This window comes from Manis javanica, chromosome 5 (genome assembly GCF_040802235.1).
Source record: "Manis javanica isolate MJ-LG chromosome 5, MJ_LKY, whole genome shotgun sequence".
Taxonomy (NCBI): Eukaryota; Metazoa; Chordata; class Mammalia; order Pholidota; family Manidae; genus Manis; species Manis javanica.
In genome coordinates, this window is record NC_133160.1 from 54,313,787 (window position 1) to 54,332,108 (window position 18,322).

Genomic DNA, 18,322 nt, shown 5'->3' on the forward strand with positions numbered 1-18,322 from the left:
AATAATCATGCATAATATCTTCCTCCACAACTATTAATCTGTGTATTCCTTTTCAAGTTTATGCTATTTACATGTTTTTATGTCATTATAATTATTACTTAATCTTGAAATTAGATTTTTTTGGTTACTTGATAGAACATACAAATGAGGAATATATATATATATATTTTTACTTAGTTTTGGAGATCTCCTAGTGTTGAGAATCAGTAAATGAATATTTTCTGGAGTCACTGTGACTGAAATTTGTCACATTCAGATGGTGATTTTTAAATACTGGTTTGTTACGGGTAGTGATAAGAAATAATTTGTATCTTTAAATGTTGAGTAAGGCTCACAATTGTTATGTCTGTGATAGCAGCTACACAGAATCATTCTAGCTTTATAAATATTAGATTTGACTCTGTTGCTTGGAAACCCAAAATAAAAAAAAATAAGAAGCAAACATATTATGAAATGTAAGTGTTTTGGTTATAAACAACAATGCAGCTTTGGGTTACATTCTATTATTAAAACAGTTGTGTGTAAAATGTTTTATACACAAGTTAAAGAAAAAAGAAACTCTTTAAAATGTAATGGTCATTTCCTGTTTCATTTTTCATTTTGTTTTCACGTGAAGAGCTTTTGTCCCTCACTAGGAGTTGCTGTAAATCTCTGGGAAGGTCTGTTCCGAATCTACTACTTCTGGATTGGTTAAGATCTCTTTTAAGTGTGTGCTTTGTTCTCTGAAAAGCTTAGGTCAGTTGAGCAATATGCTGCTAATGTTAAAAAAAAAAAAAAAAAAGAGCTGAGTAATGCTGGAGCCTCCTCATGTGGCTGATGCAAACCTGGAGAATTTGCATCATCATTTAGCTGGAGTAAGTTGGTGTGACAGGCAGGAGCTTAAATACCAGCCCATGAGGAAGCTGAGCTGGTCTGTAATGACAGGGCGCCAGCAGCAGCCGCAGCCGAGTCTGAGGAGGTGGAGGAACCGAGAGCCATGAACACACAGGTGTTTCTGAGGAGGAATTAGATAGCTGTGAGGGAGAAAATACATCTTCGAGTTTTTACCTGTGAACACAATAGCACTGAGGGAGACAATCTGAAAGCAAAGAGGAAGAGATCTGGTCAGTCACACCAAGATACACACCAAAAGTTGAAAGTTTGGGGTTTTTATTTTTTTTCCTTTGTTTCATTTTTCCCCTGTGTGTCACTACAATGGTCAGAAAGCCTGTTGTGCCCACCATCTCTAATGGAGGTTACCTGCAGGGGAATGTCAACAGGAGGCTGCCCTCCCTGGGTGGCAAGGAGCCGCCTGGGCAAGAGAAGGTGGTGCTGAAGAAGAAAATCACTTTGCTGAGGGGCATCTCCATCATCATAGGCACAATCATCGGAGCAGGGATCTTCATCTCTCCTAAGGGCGTGCTCCAGAACACGGGCAGCGTGGGCATGTCTCTGCTTATCTGGACAGTCTGTGGGGTCCTGTCACTATTTGGTGAGTGCAGCTTCTTCCCTGGGGGCGCGTCTGCGGAGCTGGACTGTTGGCTTTCTGGGAAAGCAAACGGTAATTTGTAAGGAGTGAATGAAGGACAAAGGCTATACCAGATTTTCTGATTTTTGTTTAGGTATGTGAACCACCAAACAGTGTCCGCTGTTGGCAGGGTCCTGAATTCCATCAGATTTCTTCCTGCAGGCTCTACTCTTTTTACCTGACTAAAACAGACTGTCCTCTGGCTTTTCCCTGTGGCAATGAGCAAAGGCTAACTTTGATGACCCAGCAAAATACATGCAAACTTTCTGTACCAGGCAGTTGTGTTTAGTTACGTATGATTGAGGCATCTTGGCAGCTGGAATACTGAATGAAACACCTGTGAAGTAAGACCTGGCATGGCCTATTTAGACACAGAACTGACTGTTCAGCAGAAGTTTTACTGACTTTTTTCATGGGCAAAATAAATGGGTGGCAGTCTGTTCCTTTTTAATTATTTTAACTTCATGTGCTTGTCAGTTCTTAATATTCTTTCAAAAGTCCTTGTCATGGGAAGATGTGTGATGGCTCAGTCCTTGTTATAAGTGGGAATACTGCAAGAGTCTGAGCATATTTAAAATGCTGCAGCCTTTCATCTCTCCCCAGTACCTATAAACTCTTGCAATATAAATAAACGGTAAACCTGGAATTGGGTATTAGTCTGCTGTGCTCGCCCAGGTCTGTTTTCTTCATTTACAGGTCACTTTGTTTCCAGGGACACATATAACTGGTACACCTGTTCACTGAGTTAAGCTGAACTGAACTTGTAGAAGCATGATTGTTAATTTTTCTTTAATATTTAGGTCTCTATTGATTTGATAATTAATAGTAAAGGGCTAATAAATGCCACCTCATGAGGTGGGCAAATTACTAGAAACCTACTCAAGTTAGTTGTAAAGGTGACAGAACTGATGAATTATCAAAAATTAAATTTTATTTATACTGTGGGGTTAATGTCTAAGATAAAGTTGCTTTTCTCTGGCAAATATTGTGCGTTAATTTCAAGAGGCGCTATTCTTTCAAGGTACTAAAGCTTTGTCCTAACCCTAGCATCCTGCACATACCAACCCATACGTTCTTACGCTTTGTGACGTTTAAATGCATTCATTTGGGCACTCATCTAGGGAACTTAAATGTCCATTATTAGAAAGAGGGTATTTTAGATAAAACTTGTGGAAACAAAGCCTTAGTTTAGAAAGACCTGTAAAGGAATTATTTTTACGTTTTCAAAGAGAGTTTGTGGTATTCTTTATGGTGTTGGCATGTACATTTATAGAAAAAGATAAGCCTAATTATTGATCTTAAATGACTTTGTGACTCCCAGTCTTTTACAAGCACTTAATATATTCAAAATAAATTAATGTTTAATAAAAAAAAACATTTCCTGGACTTGCATACTAATGTGCATGTAGCTTCCGCTATGTGATTCAATTCTTGTACACAATAGAAAGTTTTTCAGATGTAATAAAATTGATTACTCTGAGCATTGAACTAGTTAAAGTCACATTGACTTTTACAATGAAAACATACTTCTGCTTAAGTATAGCCACTCAAGCAGGAGCTCAGAAAAAACAAAGTTAAAAGGACTAGCTAAGGTTATACTTAGTTTGTATACTTTGATTAGTAATCATTGGGAGTATGTTCCTGCATTAATCTACTTATCTATCTTTACATTGCATTTATCATTTAAGTTACCAGAAGTTTTTTGATAGAAGTGCCTCCCTAACAGGAAGCAAAGCAAAATCGAAGGAAAGAAAAAATCCTTTCTCTTAAAACACTACACCTCTGGTATTAATAGGAAATAATCTGTATATTTGGATTACAGTTATTTTAAAGCCAGGATCAATACATGGATTTTTATAACCTGTTTTGAACTTTTTAATCTGGGTGAAATAGTTACAGAGTTTGAGACCTTTAAATAAAGATATCATTTCTCTAGGATTCAATATAAACCTAGGGTAAACATCCTGGACTTCCAGCAAAACATACACAGGTCCAGGTATTGGCTCTCAGGCAATAAATTCAAGACTCTCTTCCAATAACATTTTATATTGGTTGCCTTTCTATATAGCTTATCAACATGGTGACTAGTTTCCAATAGAGAGTAAATTGTAAGTAATTACAAATAGTTACACACAGACAAACTATATCCATGGTCCCCAAATATCAATTTGCAGACAGGTTACTTTAGAATCATCTGTGCAAATTTTAAAACAACTAGATTTTTCTTAGATCTCTCTAATGGAGAGTCTGGAGTCTCTTGGTTAGAGAGGAAGTCTAGGGTATGGCCTTAGGGAATGTTTTTAGTTTCTTTTTTTAAAATTCTTTCCAGGTGACTTTGAAACAGTGCTAGGTTCAGGAATAGGGTAAGTGATACAAAGATTTCACTGAATATTAAAATTATATTGATGTTGGACAGTTCTGCCTAAAGCTTACTGATTAGTAATAATTTCTCACACTTCAGGTCTCTGAAGTAGTTCAGGCAAAAATTGTGTGTTACATTGGAGTACTTAGCAGTCTGAATATGAAAAGTTTTTTACAATATTAAGATATATTTTTAATTTTCTTGATAGTTGATTGCTCAAATTAATAGGTATAACTGTATTCTGTGAGGTGCTTTCCATGTGTCAGGCCCAGTGCAGTCCCTGATAACCTTATTGCATTTATATGTACAACTCTGAAGAGGTAAGAATGAGGATCTCCACTTTATAGAGGATAAAAATGAGGTTTGGGAAGGTTATGTAACTTGCTCAAGTCCATGTGAATAATATTGCTAAATGTTAAAATTTGGTTTATAATTAATTTTACTTAATGTTTCACTTGGTCTCCAGGGACACAGGTAACTTGTCCACCTGTTCACTGAGTTAATCTGATAAAAGATAAAATTTGATGCTATAAAAAAATTATAGCATCACTTTTTTAGAAGTATGTTATTTCAACCACCTAGAAATAAACGCTTCAAAAATCTAGGAAAACCTATTCTACAAATACAGTATCTAAATAAAAATTTATTTAGCTGACAAATAAAACATATCCTACACAATTAAATGAAATCTTGTAAAATTTAGAGCCCATACTTCTCTGAAGAACAGATAAAATTTGTTTATTTTGATGTGTCACGAAATTTTCACTTATTAAAAGGATTCTCAATACATTGAGATCAATTTGGGATAATTCCTTGTGTTGGTGTGAAGTTAATTTCTTCTAAAATCTGTTAGTATTATTGATATCTATCATCTTTTTTCCTTTGTGAGGGTCAAAATTCTCAATAATGTATAATTTTAGAATTTGTCTTTAGCTTTTCATGTAAAATAACATTATTTGAATAGAATGAACTAGAGCTCAAGTGTTAGGAAGTTACGAGAGGAATTTGGTGCCCTTTAGCAATTAGATGAGTTATTTCTCTTGAAACATGGATGGCATTTGGATCAAAAGATACAGTCACATCTCATGCAATATAAATATTGTTGTATCAATTCTACCTTTGAAGGATCTGATAATATTTTAACTTCGTACCTTTTCATTATAACTATTTCACAGGAGCCTTATCTTATGCTGAACTGGGAACAAGTATAAAGAAATCTGGTGGTCATTACACATACATTCTGGAAGTCTTTGGTCCGTTGCCTGCTTTTGTACGAGTCTGGGTGGAACTGCTCATAATACGGTAAGGGCAAACATAGAAAAAAATTAAAGGAAAAATATACCGATTCATCACACCCTTTTTGAAATCACTTTAATTATTTTTAATGAATTAGAAATATGCATGTTATATGGTTATGTTGTAAATGTCTACTTCAGAACATATAATCTAAGAAATAAAACCTTTCTCAATTAATATTTTTAGTGCAGTTTTGTCACTGGCAGTAGTTTTCCAACCATACTGGACTTCTAAAGTATCTGCTTTTCTTTAATATTCAATTCTTCTTTATGATATTTCTAGAAAAAAAATATTGAACCTAAAGGGATACATCAGGAACACCAAATCTACCTTGATAAGTCATACCTTTTGACTGGCCAAAATTAAATGCTTGGAACTGGAGTTTTCCCTCTTACAGATTATCCCATTAAGTCACTTAACTTTAGTCAGTTTTCAATGGGGAACTTTGTGCCTAACAACTCAGTATGTCACCAAGTTGTGTCCTTTAAAAAAATAAAATTTTATGTAAGTGACTCACTTCCTCATGCTAAACGAATCGGTGAACTACAGTTGTGAAAATCTTTTATTGTATTGTTGTAAGCCTATGTTCCTCTTATTAATTGTCTTGGTCTGAAATTTAACCAGTGAGTGCTAAGTCACTCTGAATAGCAAATTTCCTTTAGCTTTGTGGGAAATATATGATGTCATATAAGCAGTTTAGAGTATCACAGTTCCTTAAGGCTAACTGCTACCGTAAATGGCTTGCACATTCTGATGACAGAATTTAACAGAAACAACTAGAAAAACTTGCTCTTACTGTACGCTTATCACACATACACGTTCTGAGGGCTCCTTTGTGCTTTTGTCCTATCATTGGGAGCTAAGTGACAAATACTGAACTAAGAATTTAAGACTGAATTTAAGACTAATCAGGATTTTTATAGTCCTAGGAATCTCTTTTTTTTTAAACAGAGAGCTTAGAGTAGTATTTACTTTAAGTCTTTTTTCACTTTTAAGCAACTCTATGTTATTTAAAACTTGTTATAATGAAATAATAATGTATAATGTATAATGAAATAATGAAGTAACTCTTCAGAGGTTACTTTGAATCCTATCTTTTCTACAGTTAATTACCCATTCATCCTAGTTTTAGGATTTCTTTCCTGTCTTAGTTTTCCTGAAAAAAGCAGTTACTGCTTCTCTTTTGACATTGGACATGATATCTTCTCTTCTTCCTTACTAGTTTAGGTGTCTGTATTCTGTTTCCCTGCTAAAACTGCAAGCATTTCAAGCACATATGACTAGGTCTCATGCTTTCTGTGATCCTTATACTACTCAATCAATGTCCTGAGTACCATAGATACTAAATTATTTTTGACTAATACTAAATTTTTTCTGGATAATTTAATTCTTTTTGACTGAAAGTTCAAGGTGATAATATTTGAATACCACATATTCAGCATTTAAATGAGTACAATACTTACTTAGATGCTGGCATGCTAGGATGGTGGGTTTTGGAGCCTGATAGAGCCAGACTTGAATCCCTCCTCATCCATGTGATAGTTGTATAGCTTTGGCTAATGTTTTATATTATGATAAGCATGATGATTCTTTGTCATAACACAGAGAGAGTACCCATTCCTTTCATTTGTCAAACCACAAACTGCTATTAAATGGGGCATGGCAAGTTAAAGAGCTCTCAAGTGGAATGAGCCATAGTTCCTGCTACCAAGTAGCTCATAATGAAATGTTACTTTATGGCAAGAGAACTGCTTCATGGTGTGTGTGTGTGTGTGTGTGTGTGTGTGTGTGTGTGTGTGTGTGTATGTACGCACATGGTGTGTGTGTTGACAGAGGAAATTACCTAGATGTAGTCTAGAAGCTTTTATAATGGGTTCATAAGTTCCTTTGTAATGATGGTTTCACATTGCTTAGTTGCTCTTTCAAACAGGCAGAATAATGAATGACTCTAGGGGTAACAAGATACCTGGGTACTTAAACATTTCTTTTCTGTCAACAATATCCCTGGCACCTCAATACTTACTATTAAAATTATATATTAGAATAAGTCAATTTTGTCAGAAATTATCTGTAAAATACAGATTTTAAGAAAAGAAATAGCACACATCAGTACATAGCAGTGGTCCTTAGACTGAATTTGCACACTCACCATATGTGCGATATTTATTGGGTTTCTGCTGTATGACAGATACTATACTAAACACTGGGGATAAAATAGTGACTAAGATAGACACAGTCTTGAACTCATGGAACTCAGGGTCCAGTGAGGGAAACAGTTATCAATCAAGAAATCATGTAGTGAATATGAAGTTTCTACTGCAATAAGCACTGTGAAAAGTCAGGCATGAAGTTCAGTCAGAGACCCAGAGAGGGCTGGAAGAGCTTCCTTGGGCAAAAGAAGACTGAACTAAGATATAAGGTATAAAATATGGCCAGTAAGTTGCAGGGACTCCACGCAAAGTGTATTCAGATCCTCTTAGTAGGATGAAGCACACTGAAGAAAGGAAAGCTTAGACCAGGTTGAGCCTTCACTGAAGGGTTTTTGCATATCTGGAGTATGTTTTAAATGTAGTAAAATGACAGATCAGATTTTAAATTGTATATAAAAATTTATAAATGATGAAGAACGGGAAAAATAGCCTCATTTGGTTGGGAGGAGAAGGTCTCTAGGAAAAGAAGAAATTGAACAAATTATGGTGCATTCTAGTACAAGCAGGCCAATGTTGGCACACACAATGGTGATTGTTTTTCTGACAGTCTAGAGATTGGGCATGGCTGTTGGGTAGCCATGAGAAGGAAGAAAAGCCAGGAGGGATGAACAGCATGAGAAATTAGGCAAGTCCTTGTGTGTATCTAAAGAATATGCATTCATATATACATATATTTAAACTCAAAAGGCAGGTATATTTTTTTGAAGAAATATTTTTCACAGAAGGTTAAAAAAGAATGGTTTGTTACTATTTTGCAATGTACCTAAACTTATTTCATTTTGTCTCCTTCATGTTTTCTCAACTGTGTAAAATTATAAGAGTATTTTTATTTTTCAACTTACATTTTGTTTCTAAATATCTCTATGGAGCTAAGAATAACAAATTTTTGTCTGTACTGGGAAATAATAATACAATGTCAAGGACATACATTTGCAGTGGACACTTATTGATATTGTTTTCTTGTAGTTGAGTTTTGTGTTCATTTTCCTGACCATGCCCCAACCCATTAGATCAGTACCATTTAACATTCATGCTGTGGCCAGAATTTAGTTGTTGACTTATGGAGAAAGAAGACTGCATTTTGCAAGGCCCAGCATTGTCAGGATCTCAAATAATGAACCAGACTTTAAAGAAAGAAAAGTCAAATAGAGGAGAAGAGGGGCAAAACTGTTAGCACCCCATCTTGCTCCCATGCTTATGTCAAGTTTAAAAACTAGCCACCAAAGTCATGGGCAATATTTCATTTGGAATATCTATGACAACCTTATCAAGTATGGAGTTCAGAAAAGAGTAAAGTTTCATATTTAACATGTTCCATATGCTGAATAACAATACCTCAAGGTAGAAAAAGCTCAGTGAAGGTGGTATATATTTTTTTCCTGTAGGTAACCAAAACATACATCTTTTCTAGCCCTGCAGCCACAGCAGTGATATCTCTGGCATTTGGACGCTACATTCTAGAACCATTTTTCATTCAGTGTGAAATTCCTGAACTTGCAATCAAGCTCATTACAGCTGTGGGCATAAGTAAGTATCGTGGGTATGCATATATAAAAGAAAATAACCCCACAAAAATGATAGTGACCAAATGTCTTCAAACTTTTTGTATGGTGGGACTGCTCCCCACATTGTGTTCTTTTTGCTTATAGCTTCTAGCCAAGTTTGTGTTGGAAAATAAAGAAAATAAGGATTTGGAGAGATCCCTAATGCATTATATGCCAGTTTTGCATTGAGTTAATAGATATGATGGCTAATTTTTTAAAATAGGCAAATAAAAGCCAACTTGCTAGTAAAATAGTAAGTGGATTGTACATAAAAAGAGATTTTTACAGATGAAAACCCAATTATGTTACAGATTTTTTGAATTAGACGTTATCCTTCCTCAGTGATGACATGTTGAATTTTAACTCACTTATCCTAATGGAGTGATGTGCATATGTTGGATGTATATGTTGTGTTAGCAGTTGTCACTGTGTTATAGTTTTAGCTGCACATTGATGGTTATGATAAGAGTTTTCTTTCAATATTTGGTTATTAATAGCATTTCTCAAATTGGGTCTGCAAATTAGGAAGTTGTTCATTTTTATCAACAGGCAGATACTAGAAGTCATTTTAAAGAGGAAATAAAATAGAGAAACATGCAGTCTTACATAAGTGATATGAAGCAAAATGTGACCCTAACTTTCTTTGAATCTAGATTCCAAACCTTTGGATATTATGGGAAATAACAATGCTGTTTTAAGATTCAATACAGTCACATTTGGTTAAGTTTGAACTACTCAGAAATAGAAAGCTACACAGGAATAACTGAATTGTATACTCATGAAAGAATTTTTAGTTATGTTAGCTAAGGTGTTTCATAAAAATAAAGAGAACAGTGCATATCTGACAGCAAAGAGGTTAGTTTGCAGGAAAAAGTTAAGAATTACACATTCCAACATCTCTAGTGCTAGGTACATGTATTTCTGAACTTAAATAGGTTCATTCTGCATTTCCCACTTTATCCACCACACATATACACTCAGTTGTTCCATGAAGTCTTTGAAGAAAGACAAAGAAGAATACTTTAAACAGACATTTCTGGGTTCTGGAGAGGTAATGGTGAACTTGATTCATCTTGCCCTTAACACACACGACAAGGTAGGGAGACTTGAGGACACATCACTTAAACTTTCTACAATTTAGTATTCTCATCTATAATTCCTGCATAATTTCATGGGGTGTTTTGAGAGGATTAAATGACATTAAATGAGACAATGCATGCATGCAAAGTGTTTTTGGTAATATCTGTAATTTATTAAAAAATTACAAATGGTAGCTATTTCTACTCTTGTGGGAAAACATCATTTGAAGTTCCATGAGACCAAGAGCCTCTCTCTTCACTGCTGTTATTTCCAGCCCTTCTCATAATGTCTAGCATGTTGTTTGTGCTCAATAAATATTTGTTGATGGACTGATTTTTATGAGATGACATCTAAGAATTTTTCTGTATTAGAAAAATCTGTGAAATGTCTGCTTGTTAAACTTGGATTTACACATTAAAGAATATACATGTTCAATTCTCTCAAGCAGTAGGAAAGTGGTGGCAACTGAGGCAGAGTTTGCTCAGTGTGATGTTCAGATCTACACCATGAGCTTCTGTGGCATGAACCATCATAGGCTCCAGAGGCAAAGAACTTGGAATTGAAACTTAGTGTTATTAAAAAATGTCTTAGTTACATGTTTTGGAGCTAAATATTAAACCTTTTTAAGAGTCCCTTTTATTTGTTGGTAACAGACCTATGAAAGCATAAGCTGTTTTGCCCATAGAAAGTTCTTAATAAATCTGTTGTTCCACTAAGGCATTGGACTAACAGTCACTGTTGTATCCAGTATATTCTCTCCCCAAAATGACTGAGGCAAAATCATATCACAATTTACATTTGAAAAGAGAAGGGATAAAGGTGGCATTTTGAGGGCTCTATAAATGGGCAATAGAAATCCCTGATTAAAAGCTATACCCAGAAAAGTTCCGATAGATTTTATGTAAACATTTATAGATCCACAAATATTGCCTGCTTTGGAGTGGAAATGAGTTGCTTAATGGTAACATTACTATTTTGGTAAGTCTACATGTCTCTCTTCTTGTTTATCCCAATTCAGCTTCACTTTTTAAAGGGAAAATTTGTATTTCAGAGGAGTAAATGGAAACTGTTCAAAGCAAAATTTGAAAGCAATTATAGGTAAGGATAACTTAAATATGTTGCAGTTTACAAAGCGCCTATAGTAGGGATTGGTGATAGAATAGTTAACGAAGAGCCTGAGGAAATCTTGGATGAACCTAGCCCTTTCCTTCTATTTTTGCCATTAGTTTACAAATTTTAAAGTTCCTATTGCAAGCTTAAGATTCTGAGAAAATTTGTCCAGAAATACTGAAAGAGAAAACTGAATATTTTTATGACTCAGTGGTAGGTAATGTAAATCAGTGGCCTAAGTGGGAAAGTCAAACTGTCTTTGACAAGAATTTAGCCTTTAATGGAGCAACAGGAGGTGGAGATAGAGATAGAGAAAGATAAATTTACCTGGGAGCAAATCTCTCACATTTTGCATTGTTCAAAATAAGTATAGGTGATTTTTCTGCCTGATAAGGGTGGGAGGTTAGTGAGATGTAGAAAATAGAGTTTAATTTCATGAACTGCTGCACTGTATCCCCTGGGGAAGGGAACAGTTCGTGGTCGTTAGAAATTTCTAGTTCAAGTGTAGAAGAGCAAAACTGAAGGATCTTTAATCAAATCACAGAAAAAAGAAATTCCAGTTTTGTGAAATGTTAACCATCTGAGAAGTGATAGTGGGGAGTTACTAAATGCTAATGTACTCCCCTCCACCTCTTAAAGATAAGAACCTTAGCAGAGAGGATGAGTCATCAGTTCAGAAGAACTAGGTTTACAAGAGAGATCATAAATGTCTTTTGAGCTACTTCCTCATTGTCACCTGTGAACAAGGGTTGAAGGGTCACCTCTGGAGTTAGCTCACCTAGGCTGCAATCCTATCTCCAAACTTACCTGTATCAGCATAGGCAAGTGAAATAACTCCAGAGTCTCAGGTACTCTTCTGAAAAATAAAGCCAGTGTTAGTCCCCATGACCTAGAGATTTGAGGATTAAATAACACTATCTGTGTAAAGTCTTTGCACAATATCTGCCATATAATAATAGCTTACCTTTATTTAATGCTTACCAAAGTGAGATCCTAGATGTAGACCATCTCTGCTTTTTAAAAGTTTTTATTGCTACACATCCTCTGAAATTAAGCATCCAGGAAAATGAAGGCTAATGAAGAGATAAAGGCAATGCAGGCAGCTGGTACAGAGAACAGTGGGACGATGCACTTTAGATTTACCAGGTAGCATCCACACGGCATCCATCTAGTTTGTCAGTTTAGCGTGAAGCAGTCAGAGCCAGGTTTAGGTTAGGGAGAATCTGAACCTGGAAGAAAACCCAATATATTCTGGCTCAGCAATCTTACTCTGCAAAATCAAGACACTCTTGAATTACAGAAGTGCAGAAAGAAGTACTTGCCAGTCCTTAAACCATAGTCAGTCTTTAATGTTCACCTAAACATCCTCTTCAAATACAGCTCCCTTCAAATATGTATTTCTCATCCCCACAATTTTTTATACATACAGCTTTCATGCTGCATTTCAGTTCTTATAAAAATGTATCATAAATAAATAAAAACGATGTCTCCCTGTATTTTCATTTTGGTGACCAAAAAAAAGAAGAAGGCCCCACTGATGTACTTCCTAATACCATGTGAAAGGAAGTAAAACTAAGTAAGACCATAAAACTGGCTCAGATTTCTTTGATTATGACCATGTGGGCAGATAGTGTATAAAACAAAGTAGATATTATTTGATTCAGAAACTCAGAAAGCTCTTGGATTTAGTGAATCCCATATCCCTTTTCAATATTATTGGATAAGTAATATATGTAGACTTAAATTTCTACATTTTAGAAGACACACATGAAACAGAGGCTGCAGTCATTGGAGACCTCCACATGCCTCTGTGCTGGCTGTCCTGTTATTTGTTACGCTGTATCCTTCAGGGTATTTGGGGTACATCTCAGCTGGAGTTTGGTGTACTAAATAATGAGGGCAATGTCTGGGTGCTCAGATAAAGCAGGGTTTTGAGAAACCTTCAAGAGAGAAATCAGTCTTAACCAGAATTTTTATTTGAGCTGGCCGAGAGGAAAGCAAGGTGAGATTATCAGTTCATAATATTTGTTTGACTTTATCTTCCATTTTTCCAAGACAACTTTACAAAATATAAAAGAAACCCCCAAATACTCATTTTGTTTTCCATTTCAATAGGCATTAAGACTTATACTCTGTATGAAAGTAACAAACTCTCTTTCCACTTCTCAAATAGAGGTTCCAGAAATAAGAATGCCTCTTTCTCTCTCCCTCTTCCTTTCGCTCTTCTTCCTTCTCTTTTCCTTTCCTTCCTTATTTTCTTCTTCCCTCCCTTCCTTCATTTCTTCTTCTTCACTTCTTTCCTTCCTTCTTTCCTTCCCCTATCCCCCACTCTTTCCTTCCTCTTTCTTCCCTTCCTTTCTAGAGAATAGCTCCTTACTTTCAGAAACAGTGTTTTGGATTTTAGGAGATTTATTTAAAAGAAAACAGTGCTCTTTTGTTGGTGGTGGGAACAGGAGTCCAGTTTTTTCAAGCCAGTGCTGCATCTCCTTCACTAAAAAGACAATGCTTTTCCTATGACAGCTTAATTTATTGCAGACTCATTGGCATAGAAAAAGGGAAAGAAGCACTGGATGATGAAGGGAGTGGAGTTGACTAAATAATTTTCAATATGTAAGTGCTTTACATTGGGGAGAGAAAGATTATTTTTTATTCTTTCTCTGATAAGATGTATTTTCCATTAACAAAGGACCTCTCTATTTCTTCATGTTTTCATGTTCAAACACAGGTAAAATATTTCATTGCAGGAAGAAAAGTGGCTTACCTTTATCAAGCTGAAGAGTCACATTCAACAATCTGATTGCATGTTGCAGTGTGTAAAGGATGTAATTAAAATATATTTTTACATAATTGTTAGGGCATGGCAATATGCACCTGCTCTTACTGACATATACAAAAAAAAAAGAAAGAAAATGTCTTCTCTGTCCAAAGGTTTTATCCAAGCTTCTCAAATTTCAATGTGCATAAAGGTCACCTAGAGATCTTGTTGAAATGCAGGTTTGTATTTATGAAGTTGGGGCAGTGCCTGAGATTCTGCATTTCTAAAATGCTTCCAGGTAATGTCAACACTGCTGGTTCATGGACAGCACTTTGAGTAGCAAGGAACTAAGATGACTTCATGCCAGTGAGGATTCCCCTTTTGTAACTTCATCCTTTTGTTTGCAGCTGTGGTGATGGTACTAAATAGCATGAGTGTCAGCTGGAGTGCCCGGATCCAGATTTTCCTAACCTTTTGCAAGCTCACAGCAATTCTGATAATTATAGTTCCTGGAGTTATGCAACTAATTAAAGGTATGGACTGAAAAGTAAATGCTTTTTAAAATACATACCTGCTTTTGGTCTCTTCTAACATTAACTTTCACTTGTACTAACAGAATCCCTTAATTAGTCTCTGCTTGTGAAACTTAGACTCTATACTGTCATCTAATTGATTTGAAAGGTTGCCACATTACGGATGAGTTGGTGTTTACAGCTGAATGGCAACAAGAGGATTAAGACGGGACCAAGCAACAAGATAAGGCATCAGTGATTCCTCTCTGTAGAAATGCTGGTGTGAAAACCCAGAGTGGAAAAAAGAAAATCTGCCATTAGTTTCAACTACAGATAACTAAGTCCTCTTATAGTTACTTTAAAATAGTTCAATAATAATACAGATTAAATAGGAGAAGATATTGGGGAAATAATGAAAGAGGATCAATAATTCTTTTACTTTATGGTTATTGTTCCTTTTAGTTTGGGAATAGAATTTTTGATAGACAGGGTGTCAGACATGGGAACAGTATTTCTAAAAACCAAATATTACCTGACAACAAAATTAGGTGTAAAAACTAAAAATTTATTATGTTATTTTTAATGTAAAATCTGCATTTCTACAGAAATGTAATACCATATTGTGTATTTGCCTTAGAGAGTTGACTAATAAGAAAAGATGAGGCCTTTGAGTAGGTGATATAATTTAGAATTTTAGTTGTTTAGGGAAGAAGACACATGTAATTGCTTGAACTCAGTGGAAATTGTTAGAAGGAGGTCCAGGTGAGTTACCTTATTATCAGTGGGCTCACTAGCAGAAAATAAATGGGAAAGTGAGATGAATTGTGAAGGAGTGATGTGTAACTTGGGCATATTAAGTATGTAATGTTTACATTGGTATTGTCTATTCCAAGAAATTTCTATAGAGATTTAATGAAGTTGCCAGAGAAAAATTACACAAAGCACAGGAAATGTCAAAATTCAGCAAAATAATCACTGATCTTGGAAGCATTAAATAATAACAAACGTGGAAAGACCTGTCACTCTGTAGCTCAAGAAAAAGTGCTCCTTTGTCCATTTAGTAAGTCTGGTGGGAGGTCTCAGAACTCTCTCTGCTAAATGTTTGCCTAAAATCCAGCAACCTCAGCGAACTCAAAATAAACACAATAAAGAATTTTAGTGCGATACTTACACTGAAGTGAAGACATGGGCTCACTATTCTAATTCACATTGACCTCCACAAACCTGGCCTGCTCATATTTTATCCAACCCATTAGAAATACAGGGAGAATAATCTGTTTTGTTAGTGCTTTTTTATTTTATGGGCTAACTCTTTAGTCTTCTGTATGGAGTTGCTTCCATTTTCAGACAAGGCAGAAACTCTGGGTCATTGACCCTACTTAAGTTCTAGTTTAAGTTCCAAAACATGATATGGTATCCTTGAAGATTCTTTTCTCTCTTATTTTGGCTGTAATGTAAGACTACTCAATTTTTACCACTCTTTTATATATGTGTGTGAGGCGAGGTTGTTAGTATGGCGATATAGCCACATGCACTGTATTTGAGAGCAGAGGTCATGATACATCTGCTGATCTTCTTTGGTACTTAAAATAGAATGATCCTTTAATTAATACTTATGATGTTAATGCTTAATGTGACCAGGCTTCTTTATATATCTTACTTAGTAGAGAAATGCCCTGAGAGCACTATCACAATTAAAGGAAATTTTAATATTTTGGAGAGCATTCTTAGCAGGTATTAATTCTATTACTATAAAATGATGATTTTTATCTCTAACTTAATCACATATATTCACATTAACTTGAAACTCAAGAGAAAAACTTTCCTAACACAGATTGTGCATTTATTTCTACTCTAATTACATCCTGAAAATAGTTGTATGTTCTGTATCTACTTAGAAGGATTTATTAAACTTTCCTTTGAATTTCATGACTTTCATCTGAGACCTCTATTATGCAGCCAAAAATTCCTGAAGTTTAGAAATGCCTCTCTTTTGTAACACTCTCATAATGGTGCTTTTTGGGATTGATGCCTTGGACCCGGTCTTTACAAAGTTTGGTTTTTACAAAATTTATTGATTGTTCAGTGCTGCACTCTTAGGGATATTGTCCTTAAGGCCAAGGAGACCACAGATCGTGATAAAAGAAAGTTCAACAGACATTTTTATCTGAGTTTCAGTATTTATATTCTCCTTCTAGAGGGCATAGAGCTGTTCTGGTAAAATGGATATTTTTGAATTTACAGTCTCATTTAAAAAAAAAGAGCTATATTTGAGCATTGGATGCTGTGAGAGAAAAATCATCTAATGTGAAACTCAGCATTCTCCATTTTTGGTTTTATGGCTCACACATAGTATATTGATATATATATGCTGTTGTCTGGGCAACTCAGGCAACAACCTGAGGTTGGAGAGAAGAGAGAGGGTCTCCCAAGTGTCACCCACCTCCCATTCCCCTTTTATTTACTTATGTAAAGACCAGTTTTGAAACAAAATCTCATTCCCACTTTGATTAATCTCATTTGCTATTTTCTTTGGGAAAGAAACTCTTCAGTGCTTAACTTTGACTATTGGCTGACTAGATCTGCCTTTCTATATTTTTGTAATTATCCAAAAGATTACAAGGAAAAGGTGATTCACAAAGTAGAGAAAATGTTCAATCTACATGTTGATGCAAAAATTTTATAACCTATCTCTTTTAGAGTCAGTATAATTTCCTTTTCAGTATTTCTAGAAGGAAACTCTGCCATTCTCTAGGACAGGGTCAGTCAATTCTCTGTAAAGGGCCAGATAATATTTTGAACCCTGCGTACCATATAGTCTCTTTCACAAGTACCCAACTCTGCTGTTGTAGGGTGAAATCAGCCAAAGACTGATAGTGTTGGCTGTGATGGTAGACAGGTGGGTCTGACTGTGTTCCAGCAAAACTTTATTTACAAAAGAAGCTGTTTCAGGGACAGATTTCAGGGACAGATACCAAACCATGCTGATATCTAATGGACTAACAGAGGAAGCAGACCACAAAAAGAAAGTTAAGTGATAGGAAAAGGTGGTTCTGGTGTTTCTTGCCATCTCCTCATTGAGAGTAGACCCATGGATATTTCTTCCCAAGTATTACATTATCTTAATTTTAAAGAACTCTATCATAGTTCTATGAACTATAGTTTACAGAAAATCTTTTGTGTTCTTTCATAGTCAAACTCTGTCAAGAGAATAGTCATACTCAAATAGATTTAAAAAAATGTTTTCTTCTTTGCTATAATTTTATTAGAAGAGAAATGTGAAGTAGTATTAGTGGCGATCAGTGTAATGTACTTTTGGGACTCCTTCTCTAGAATGAATACAGTATTAATAGACAAACTTGGCTATGATCAGAGAGTGAGAAATCCAGACCTGAACAGTACAGCTCATCCCTAGCCCTCCCCTTCTCTTCCCATGTTTATGCTTAAAGAATGAATAATAAGCAATGCTTTGAGAAGTCCTAAAATATTTCTGTTCTCATTGCAGGGCAAACACAACACTTCAAAGATGCCTTTTCAGGAAGAGATGCAAGTATTATGGGGTTGCCACTGGCCTTTTATTATGGAATGTATGCATATGCTGGCTGGTAAGTTGGTATTTCTAGATTTAGTGATTTGTATGGCTCATTAGTGCCTTCGAGGACTTCAAGCGCCAAGCAAGGTGCCAGGCAAATGCAAGCAGCCATAGTCCAGTGTGATATGCTTAACTTGAAGAAAGATGGTATGACTCCATCTACTAGGCCAGTTACTGTACACATGACCTAATAAAAATATAACTGAGTTTTTCAGTCAAGGTGACTACTAGATTTAGCCTGATGTTATAAAGAACAAACAAATAATGGTCATAAGAACCAACACAAATGATTTATAAGTGTGTATCAGTAAGGACATAATAGTGCCATAAGAAATTAAAGATTAGTATTTTGCT

General features: G+C 35.4%; 1 protein-coding gene across 2 annotated transcripts in view; it reads left to right on the forward strand.

Moving 5' to 3' along the window:
• The first annotated feature begins 779 nt into the window (after positions 1–779).
• SLC7A11 (solute carrier family 7 member 11) overlaps positions 780–18,322 on the forward strand; it is an 85,259-nt gene continuing 67,716 nt past the window's right edge. For both annotated transcript variants that reach the window (XM_073237042.1, XM_017648722.3), the window contains exons 1-5: positions 780–1,471; positions 5,045–5,171; positions 8,787–8,902; positions 14,272–14,397; positions 17,882–17,981. In XM_073237042.1, the coding sequence (XP_073093143.1) occupies positions 1,195–1,471; positions 5,045–5,171; positions 8,787–8,902; positions 14,272–14,397; positions 17,882–17,981 (746 nt within the window). In that variant the 5' untranslated portion in view covers positions 780–1,194. The remainder of the gene's footprint in view (positions 1,472–5,044; positions 5,172–8,786; positions 8,903–14,271; positions 14,398–17,881; positions 17,982–18,322) is intronic.